This window comes from Adiantum capillus-veneris, chromosome 1 (assembly GCF_014529385.1).
Source record: "Adiantum capillus-veneris isolate H3 chromosome 1, ASM1452938v2, whole genome shotgun sequence".
NCBI classification, from domain to species: domain Eukaryota; kingdom Viridiplantae; phylum Streptophyta; class Polypodiopsida; order Polypodiales; family Pteridaceae; genus Adiantum; species Adiantum capillus-veneris.
In genome coordinates this window covers 96,799,966-96,811,512 of record NC_140931.1, presented here as the reverse complement: position 1 = coordinate 96,811,512, position 11,547 = coordinate 96,799,966, and the positions used below count along the sequence as shown (strand labels likewise).

At 41.5% G+C, this 11,547-nt stretch overlaps 1 protein-coding gene across 1 annotated transcript; it reads right to left on the bottom strand.

The window, feature by feature from the left end:
- Positions 1–2,997: 2,997 nt before the first annotated feature.
- LOC147465229 (uncharacterized) lies at positions 2,998–5,421 on the bottom strand. Its single transcript, XM_086511363.1, has one exon. It carries the CDS (start codon positions 5,348–5,350, stop codon positions 4,268–4,270), a length of 1,083 nt encoding a protein of 360 aa, XP_086367489.1. The 5' UTR covers positions 5,351–5,421; the 3' UTR covers positions 2,998–4,267.
- Positions 5,422–11,547: the final 6,126 nt, after the last annotated feature.

Sequence of the window (11,547 nt, the reverse complement as noted above, 5' to 3'; positions counted from 1 at the left end):
TATTTGGACACAGTTGCTTACAAACCCAAATCTTGCTCGTGGAATCTTGCTCATAGATCAAAGTATTTAAGTCTTGCAAATTTGGGCTTTTAATTGAACTTCTATATTTTAAGGTGTCAAATCTACCAAGAGGGCATTCACACATGGAGCACACATATTTCACCTCAATGCTTGGAGGTGGAAAAATGGTTATATATGCTAGTCATACCAATCAGAACAATTTTTTTTGCAATGTATTACCGATTGAGTGTGCTCAATGTGATACACTACCCCAATGCAATTTGGTAGTAAGACCTTCCTCAAAAGCATTTTTTTGCCGATATCATCTACAAAATGCTATGGATGCTAAACATCTTTACAAGAAACAAGCTACAATGATAGAAAACAACAACTAGCATATGAAGAAGAAAAATAGAAGGAGTAGGGGAGGTGTTCTAGCAACTAGAAATAGTTATAAAGGGACAGTGACAATTGTAAAGGATACGAGTGATCCTCAGCCTCTTCATTTGAGTTTGCTTTTTGGGATAGTTAGGATATAATACTCCATGTGATAGCCATGATGACACTCTCTTTCTAAGCCTATATAAGAGGCTTGTGATCTCTCTTCTCTAATGCATAATCAAGGTTTAGTTTAGAGTCTGCATCATGTATCTCTACTCTCTTTGGTTTTACACACACACAGCAGGAATGCTACATGCAGTAATGCTTCCTAATCCCTAGAGTGGATACATTACTTTCTACACCAGTGGTTAAGTCGTCCCTTTGGAGTTTTATATATATTTCTACCAAAATTTGTGAAGAATGTGCTAAAAAGACAAGGTCCACAAGGCCAAAAGGAAAGCATTCAAGATACATTGAGACAATTTACTACTTGCAAGCGTACTATTCTACCATGTTTATGCATAATGGGACGCTTGTTCATTTGAGAGGTTGTCTTATGTATTTGCACATACATGTTACGAAAACAAAAGACTCAAGAGACCTAAAGGAAGAGAAGTAGCATATGATAAGAATATTGTGACCAAAACAAGTAAAAAGGACTTAGCAAGTAGAGGTATGGTTTTTTGAACTTGGTAGAATCCATTTGGTGTTTCAAGGGTTGGGTGATATTATGTAAAATGTTGTATTGTGTAGAACTTTTTAATGCAAGCTTGACATGGAGCTTGAGGAGAGGGAAATCATGAGTCTTTGCAAGGTGCACAAGAAGATTTAGAAATTTTCTCATGTAGGAAAACAGAGTCTTTTTCAGTGTTTTTCATACAATGTGTAACATCATGAGCTTCTGCTCGAGAGGCACCGCATACCTAGCTAGGTACGATTGGGGGCAAGGGACCACCAACCCCCCCACCGGGCCAGCGATACCCTGCTCCCAATCGTACTTAGCTAGTATACGGTGCCTCCCTCACAGAAGCTCATGATGTTGAGGTAAGTCACAATGTGGGAATTATTGTGAGAATTTATCCAAAACTTCTTGTGGTGCGTGTATGGATGGCTTAACAAAGAGGTAAATTGAAGAAAATGATAAAGTAGACATACTTCCACAAAATCCTCCACAATGAAAATAATATTTGTCTTAAAAAATAATTTTAAACCTTCTATAAGTATTTTCCCTCTTAAATTGGTCACTTAAGTCGGAGAAACATAAAAGAGAACGAGGGGAATTGATTAAACTACTTATAGATTTATTTTGCTCAAAGATAAAGGAAAGATTCTACTAAAGATCAACGATGTAGATTTTCCAAGAGAAAATTTTGAGAATTTGAGCTAATTTTACACTATTATGCTTTAAATAAAAGGGGGGGGGGGGGGGGGGGGGGGGGGGGTTTCCCCAAATTCCTCTTCCATTCATTCAAACATTTTGAGTTTCAAAGCGGCACGATTGTAAGCTGACACACTTTTCCTGAACATTGGGGAAGACATTTCCCTTAAGAGAGTGAAATTTCCCACATATATTCTCGCAACTAGGAAAAGAAGATTTTATGCCTCTTCAATCCCACAAGTGAAATTGTGTTATCCCATGAGGAAATATATCTCCCTTAAGAGAGAAATCTCCCACCTACATACGTGAAAGAATGTTTCCCAATTAAAAAACGAGGTTTCCCCATAGGGAAACAACGTCTCCCACTTGCCAATCCTACATTTGCACTTGGTAGGGCGGTCACTTTTCAAAATGTGTATTAGGTCACGTGAGTTAACTGGAGAGGATTTTTTCTATGTAAAAATGTATACTTTTATGTATACATTAAAATAAGGTGGGGATTTAGGCACACAATGTAAATATAACATAGATATTGGATATTATTATTAATCTCTTGAACGCACATGATATAACGGTTTTTTGACGAGTGATCGCTTGGGGGAACAATGTCTCTCAAAGATCCCTCAAAGCGGGAATGCATCCCACTCATTTCCTTGCGGAAACATTTTTGCCGAAGAAACCATTTCCCTATCTCACTTTATTGCTAGATTATTTCCAATGGGCAAGTGTGATGCATGTTTGTGCACTAAACTCTTCCAATTATGGAGACAATCAACAATGGCAAGGGCACATTAGTGAGGGACTCTAATGAAGCTGTCATTGGGGGTGGAGCCTTGATGATGAGTTGCATTGAACTACACCCAGTCCTAGCAAGTTGCCCCATCCTACATGATCTTGTTGCTTCACTCTGATGAGAAGAAATATGAGAGAGAGAGAGAGAGAGAGAGAGAGAGAGAGAGAGCGCAAAATGAAAACACACACATTAGATGCACCGGCGATCGCCACAAAAGCTCGCAACAAAAGGGACAAACGTTTTGATTCATTTTAATGGTTTTCATAGGAGTTTACCCATATTTTTCTCATTTAAAATGATGCATACATATTTAGGAAGGCATACATAAGAAAAAATGTCTCCAAAGGCACTAAGAAATGCACCTCAATCTATCACTAATGTGTCAATTCTTTTAATGCAATCAATTGTGCAAAAGAAACGAGTTTTTATATATTTGCTTCACATTTTCAACAAAGGTGAAAAATGTCACAATGGATCTGTTCTCTGTCGAGTGTGTGGCCTTAAGAGGGGCAATACAAATGGGGAAATTTTATTGTTCGATATTGGCATGTGGCGCTAATCAACAGCCGTAATCCGGCATGTGGCACTTATCAACAACCTTCATTGAGCTTACTGTCAACAATTACTCCCAAGAGTTTTTTAGCCACCTAAGGTCTTAAGAGCATGAGAAGTAGGGTAATTTAAATAGTGTGGGTGCATGTGTTGTGTTCGAGATAATCTCTGCATTTTGCTAGCCCTAACCTTCCTGGCTATATCTTCTAAAGAAATTTTGTTCGATAATTTGCTCATTTTCCAATGCCATACACAGGTTTGAAAAGCACCCATGGCCATAACTTCTCCAATTACATCAATCTTTTACTCATATCGTAAACTGTCGATAATGTATCTAAGAAAAAATGTTTAACTTTTGGGCAATCCCGTTGCTTGTTTCACAATGCATTGTTTTTTTTATCAAGTTTTTTAGCGAGGAAACATGCCCCACTCACACACACCATGCATCCTCAAGATTGGGGGTTCAAGTCCCACTTAGACTATCCCAATTGATGTAAAGCTCAAGAATCTTCCACCTTTAAAAGCCCACTTCTCTACTTGTTTGAGGCATCGTTACGACATGTAGGCATTAATTGGACAACTCCGGCGATATGAAAAAGAAGAATCCAATTTCACACTATAGAGATCCCTTGAAATCTAGATTCAATGTACAAAGCACATCTTTTGGAGCTTGAGGGCTAGGATTCATCAATGAGATGCAATCCCATTTGTATGATAGCCTGCTTGGAAAGTGTTGTTGTTGGTTTTTTTCCTATCATGAGTGCAGGGAAGGCAACGGGGAGAACCTTATACATATGTGTAATTACAACCAAACTTGATATACACACAACGTCCCGGCAAGGGACCACACTGTGGTAACAACCTCCCCAATGGGGTGCAAGTACACCCAAGAAAACACAGCCCATAAGCCTTGAACCCTCAACCTTGGGGTTACATCACGAAGGCTTCACCAACCAAACAAGCTATGCTTCTTGGGTGGATGTGTTGTTTGTTGAATCCATTGATTGCATAGCTCACAATGTACAATACCCACTTCCACTACATGCTATCCTTTGCTGGCTCAATGTAATGACAGTAATCTACATGCACACTTACATACATGCAGAGGGTAGATCCCTGAAGAGTAATGCCCACTATACACCATCGCTTGTAAAAAGAGGACGCTAGTCAAAGGCATCGTTGGCCTCGGGAAACCACTTGATGGCATGCCTTGTGTCCTTGGGGCACACCGGCAAAAAGCCCCAAGTGGACTTCGATAAATCGTAGAAAAACATCCTATGGCCAGACGTGCAGAAGACTAACGTGTTCCCGACACTGATGACAGAGAATACTTCGCGCTCAACTTCACTCACCGGGCTCACCGACTCCGCGATAAGCTCCCACAGCTGGCTCTCATCGCACAGCTTCCAAATGCGCACATTGTCGTCGTCAAAATTGAGGCCCACCATGTACAGGCTCCCCATGCAGACTACCAGGATTGGCCTCCATACCTTGGGGGTCTGGCATATGCTTAGCACCTGAAGGCCGTCAGGCCGGATCTCCAGCATGTGATGAGCCGGATATATGATGAGGGCATAGTATGTGCCCTTATATTCTGTGATGTGCTCCAGCCTGATACAATACGGCCGAGGCAGCGAGCCAATCACTCTCCAGTTCTTTCCACTACTTGTGTATAGCTCAATCCATGTGTAGATGCCCCGCATGTCGGTCCCCGCGGCGATAATCTTGTCTTTTCCGACAAAGAATGCCGCAGGGTTGCGGATGTTATGAAAGGGGGGAAGGTTGGTGACGGCCTGCGAAACAGGATTCCAGAGAGCCAGGGTAAGATCGTAGGGATGTTTGTATGAGGGCACTATCTCCAGCAGTATGCGCGGTGCGCCGATGCACCAAGCTTTGCGGATGCATTTTTTTCCAGCCACAGAGAAGCGCACCTTATGCCAAGTTGCAGTGGCGAAATGGTAGATGATGAGCAGGCCATCTTCGAAGACGTACACGAGCCATGGCTTCTGGGGCCCAGCTTGTGCTTCACCATTTTTGGCTTTACGGCATGTCTGCTCTACTAGGGTTTCATACATCTCGGGTGGCGCATAATTGACAGTGACGCGGATGGTTTTGGGTGGCGGGGGCCCCTTCTCCACACAGAGGCGCATGCCGAAGCCGGCATCGCCCTCTCCTGTGAGAGGCTCCTGGGAGGCGCTTCTCGCCTCTGCCCATCCGTCGGCTATGGCTTTGAAGACGTGCGCCATGTTCCAGGTGTGTGTGTGTGAGTGTGTGTGAGAGAGAGAGAGAGAGAGAGAGAGAGAGAGGGGCGCGACGTTCAGTGGGTTTGAGAATTCCCCCTTTTTCTTCCGCGCACCCGATTTGAATTGTTTGACTCTACTGGTTTTATTGAGTGGTGATGGTACTCTCGATTCCAGCTCCTAGGCTGCGTCAAAATTGTGGGTTTTTGTATAGGCCTACAAACATGACGGATTTCGTATCCAATATTTGCCAATTTGTTTCTTCCACCCTTCCTAATTATTTGTGATCTCTTTCGGCTGTCATGGGCTTTATAAGAGTTGTGTCCCACCTGGCGATTACAAGACATGGAGCGCTTTGATTATCATGCGCTATAAATAAACTTGCCAAGGGATGTAGGACGTACGAGTATGATCATATGGATACAGGTCTTAGAGCATGCTCGCGTTGTCCGCGCTATCATGCTATTCACCAGGTTACCAATCAATAGCATAGAGAGAGAAGATTTACATCATAGCTTGTCCGACTGAGGTCATGTCACTTGGGAAGATGAAATAGCTTAGAAGCATCCCCTCAAAAGTAGTGAGATTTGATTTGATCGTTCAAAACATGTTTGTAAAACACCTTATCTGTGAATTTTGTTGAGAATATAATGTTCCCTTTTCTTTTAAAATCTGTAAGTTTTTTTCAAATTTGAAAAAATAATGCCCTTCTGTATATATATTTCTGTAAGTTTCAAGAACTTTAAATACCCTTCTGTTGAACTCACGTGATAGGTTTACATTTTTATTAAGTGACCTCCCGGGCAAGAGGAGATGCCACATTCAATGAATCACACTACATCAGCAATCAATCCAAATGATTGTCACATGTGATGTGCCAAAGTATTTTACAAAATCCTTGTCAAATGATGTCATCAATCCAAATGATTGTGCCGTGATTCAATTCTATACATTTTATTTTTCAAAGATGCCCCCACCACAGTAGGTGTGCCTGAAGTAGGCCATAGGGTGGTGGTGGAGAAATGGTGCAATTTTTTTGCCATTGTTGTTTTTGGCCGAAAGTAGGCCATAGGGGGGTGGTGGAGAAATGGTGCAATTTTTCAGCCATTGATGAAGAGGTTGTCGATGGTGGACATGTGTCCTCTTGGGTTGAAAATGAAAGTTTTTAAAGAATATATCTTCCTTTTAAATTGTAAATGGGTCTTCCTATCATTGTAAACAAAGAGATTCCTATGGAAGAACAACACTAAGGACTGGACACCTTGGCAATGGGCTAAGTGGGAGACAATTGCAATATATGTGGAGCAAGGCGATCTCGGGGCTCTTAAGCCTAGCACCCATGCAGAGGCCTAGTGTGCCAAGTTTGTGGTTACACTCGCTAAGCAAGACCAAGCTTGGGCCATTATGGCTAAGACTATGATGGACAACACTAAATATGCTCAAAAGGTGACAGTGGAAAGGGCTTGATGTGCACGACAAGCTTTTGGCCCCTCGCATTAGGAGAACTTTGGAGTCACTTTTGGACCTTGTAAGAAGTTCCACATCATCTTAGAGAGAGAAATGAAACTGTTAGATAGTATATTTTAGGTGACACTTTTTTTGCACCAACAAACAACCAAAATGACATTCATTGTTTGGTAGCCGCCTTCTTTCTCTTGTCAGGAATCGAAATAACCATTATATGACTAATGATTAGTGGTCCCTCCAAAAACATAAGCTACAGGAACTCTCTCAACTCTAAACATGGGACTACAGTGATTTCAAACGCGAGCTTCCATGCCTTCGTTGCCAAAACTTGAGATGTTCCGTTAGTCATAGGAATGGACAACACTTCTTTTCTTGATGAAAACATCAATTTGAACTTGAAATTCCTAGCCCCTTCATCTTCAACACTTACCCAAATAAAGAACACACATCATCTTCACATTGATTTATTGCAAGCGTATACACCATTAGAGAAACGTAGAAGGAGTCTTTTTTATCCCAACGGGAGAAAGAACTTAGAAGGACAAACAAGGAACATCATTTGGATTTGTGGACCGATGGGTCCATTTACCCAAAGGATCCTACAACAAATGTGCCACCTCTCTTTGCTAATATCACTAACCTTTTACATTCCAAAGGCGATGGCAAGGATGGGCTACTTGGATACACATTGAACATTTGGAAATGCGAGGATTGAATGCGAAAAAGTAAATAAACCTCCTAGCGATGGAGAACATGCAGCTGAAGAAACTTAATGAAGCATGCCTCAAAATATTTCATCAAACAGAGTGACAATCCAAAGCCTTGAGAAGAAGATCACAAGCTTGCTTGTGAGACACCGTGCTTGGGAGTCGGAAAAGAAAACGAGATCTATGTAACATAGAGAATATGAAGATTGGTAGTGGCGGCCTGAAAAAACAAATATGAGCTTTAAGGTAACTCGAAGTTTGGTTCTGCTTTTATATCATATATATGTTTTACACTTTCTTATTATTGATCATGCATGGTGCTTTCTTTGCAGGACTTTGCTACATCCAAACTCGAACGGAGTAGGTTCCAATGTCGGTGTGCATTACAGTCGTCTAGTTCCAAAACATGTAGTTGAAGAGATGATAACTCTGAAGAAATTTGATAAATTGAAAGGGAGGCTTCTTACCTCCTTCATGAAGGAGAGTCAGTTGAAGCAAATGGAAGTGCAAGCAATACTTGATGAGAGTGGCATCTCACAGATGGGATACAGGGCTCTCTTCAAAACATTAGCTAAAAAGACTTAAAATAAATTACAGAGAGGATCATGCTTCCAAAGCCATCACATGTAAAGGCTGCACATCGACACGTAAACGATGAGGTGTTTGAGAAACTTGGATCACCATTCCATATTGAAGCAACATTCATAGACAAGGGGGGAAGAGAGGTACAATATAACAATCATAACAACCTCTTTGTTGATCTTGAAGCATTGCAAAAGTATGCACTTCACTTCTTTGATATGAGTCAAGAAGAGTGCAATGGGATTCTCAGCTTTGAAGCTCGACGAGTGCAGGGTCCTAAAGAACGGGAAGCTAGAGAGAGTCACCATTACCCTCATGAATAGAGCTTTGGATCCATCAATAACCAAAGAGGACCCACGATATTTTAGTGTGTAGTCCAAAAATATTATTATGACGCTAGGTTCATTTGAGGTACGCTTGTTTCAATCTATAATAACAAAAATATTTTATGTATGGTTCTTGGTTTTATGTTCCTTTTTTTACATACAAGTCGATAAAGAAAATTTTGAAATCCTTCTATCATTAGTGACCAAAGAAACGAAGGTGTGCTTTCAATGGAAGGATTTGGTGACTACAAAGTCGAATGGCACATGGCAGGTGACTTAAAGACTGTTAGGTGCATGTACAACATAACACACGCTGCATCTGTGGGCAAATCCATGTTTATACTGCATGGCCGATGCACAATCTCTTGAGAGTGTGCAATGGAGTAGAGTACCCAACAGACATCTTCAATATGCATCTTTTTGGCCAATGCTTGACATTCCTTTGTGTAGAGTTCACATTTGTACACTCCATGCAATCTGTAGAATAATTGAAAAGGTGGTTTATTTGTACATATGTTTTGCATGGATGTTAAAGCCGGTGAGTGAGTCAAAAAGAGTCATTAAAGCCTTAGAGGAAGTGCTCTCAGACATTGGTTTGCATGGAGGCAATGTCAAAATCGAAGAGGACCCTAAGATGAAGGTTGTTACAAGGTGCCAAGGAAAGCGTCGATAGGCGGCGTGAAGGTCATAAGGTTTCGTGGGTTTAGCCTCAAAGATTCTGATAGAGAGGAGAAGAGAATCTTGTTCAACAAATGGAAACAGTTACATAGAGTGGTTAAAGACAATGTTGAAGGCGGGGCAATCCAAAATCACAAGGCAAACGTGTGGAAATCACTCGATAAAATCTTCCACTACGTTGAGAAGCATTCATGGGACGGAAGTAAGTTGACATCATTTCAAGCAGCCTTGCTGGATTGGAAGAAGGCATACTTGGCAGGGTGGGGGGGGAACATATCACTCATTACATGGTGAGTTACCATGTTCCATATGCAAACCACATATGCTCCATAAATCCCTACTCTACTCATTTGTTTTATTCCAATGGAGCACATATTGTTCAATCATGGTCCTTATTTTGTCAAAACATACTGCTCATTGTCAATATGGTCCACACAAGGCATGGAAAGGATGCACTACATGGCAAGAATAGGTTACTTTAAGCACACTAGACATGGTGGAGGCAAAGATAGATCCAATAGCCTATTAGAGTTACACCAATGGACTTATAGACGACGTATACATAGAGCAAGGAAGACAGAGATTCTTAAGAGTTCAAAAATTACAATTTCTTTACAACTCATGCACAAAGAGAGGAAGCAAAGGGCTTAGGGCAACTCAAATGCAGGGGAGCGCCATGTGAGGTGGCGCCAGTCACGAGTCCAAAGTGGGAGAAGATGGGCCTGATCCCGTCATTTTTATTATCTTCTCTGGACCCCCTTCTTCCTCACTATGTACCTCCTCGACACGCATGCCCCTTAGTCGAACTCTTTCCTCTGTTGATGGCAGCATCCCCGCGGGCATCAAGCGTCTTCCATCCCTAAAAAATAGCCTTTTTTTGTATGGATCCAGGTTCTCCAAGTCTTTGACTCCTGTCGCCAGGGCATGAGCTGTGTACAACATGAAATAGGGGGCCCTAAGTGCTTGGCATCCATACCCGATGCCAAAAATGTAGGGCAACTTGTTTCTCTATCAGGATTATCCTTTCTACATTCAATGGCACGGGATACCCACCAGACAATCTTGTAATAACTTTCATTACAAACAAAGGGAGCTTTGCATTATCCTCAGAGTATTCCTTGTGGTATATTATGATCTACAAAACAATATCAAAACATTCATGGCTTATTATTGATTTTGGGTACAATAGTGTCAAGTACTTGAATTGTTTCTACAAACCTTTTTGTGGTTAAAAAGCCCGATGTACTAAGACAACACCATATCCTTGCCTTGCACTCTAGAGTCCTTGCCTTGAGCCTCCTACTCTTCTAAGGAAACTATCATCATACACAAGCACCTGTCAATAATCAAATTTATCTCGATATTTCATATTAGGACATGGGCAAAACCATCTACATGCTGCTAAAGAAGTTACCATCTGATTCTCGTCCATTTCCAGCATGGACCTTTCCCACAAGTGAATTGAGTGGTATTCGCCATCTGGACCAGGGGTGCCATGGGGATACCCATGTTTTCTAAGCCCAGATGTCTTGTGGTCGATTAGAATTGCTCCTCTATTGGTGAATTGGCTTCTCCAGACTTTGCTTCGTTGAATATATCTTTGATCAGTTGACCCCCTGAAGTGAAGTGTGTGTCGTGCATAGATGTGTCAGTAAGTAAATGTTTGTCCACTCCATCCTCCAGAAATTCCATGTATGTCTCATAAAAAATTTGCAATTGCAGCTAAGCAGTAGTCCTCCCATATATTCATCTCATGCATAATATTCGTGAGGAGAATGTAGTGCACCCCGTCGGCCATAGCAAAACTAGGAGCGCAATTTAGAGGCAAAGACCCTTCCTCATTCGGCCTTTCTTGCTTGCTTCCAAGTGTTGCATTCGCAAGAGAAGCAAGAGTTAAGCCTGCATCAAATGTCTCCTTCAATACCTCTACCCGCTCTTCTTCTGGGTCAAAATGTAACTCCACGTCTCCTACCTCTTCCTCTTGTGACAATGGGCAACTACCAAAATTTGACGACAGGGAAGTCACTAACTCACCATCCATCCAACAAGTACAAGTAACAACAAACCATGGTTGAATTCCACTGAGCGACACCTTTTAGAGTGCTTAGGACATCTTTCTTTGACAAGCAATGCATTGGAGGGGCACTTTTCTAGACATCGATTCAACCTTCTTGCAGCACTCTTCTCAGGATCAAGATCTTTTGGATGCACAAATCGCTTGCCATCAATTGATAGGGAGATATCACAAATGACTGCTTTGTATTGTTTCAAATGCGTTTGTAGGTACCTCATTAAGCAATCAATAATCCGTTGGATACAAAACTCTGTATTAAAATTAGTGATAGCTCTAGTGCAAGATCATGAACACGGGCGCTATATAAGAACGTGAACATTTTTTCTTCACATGTATCCTCCCCTACATCGTCCGTCTCTAGTACTATGT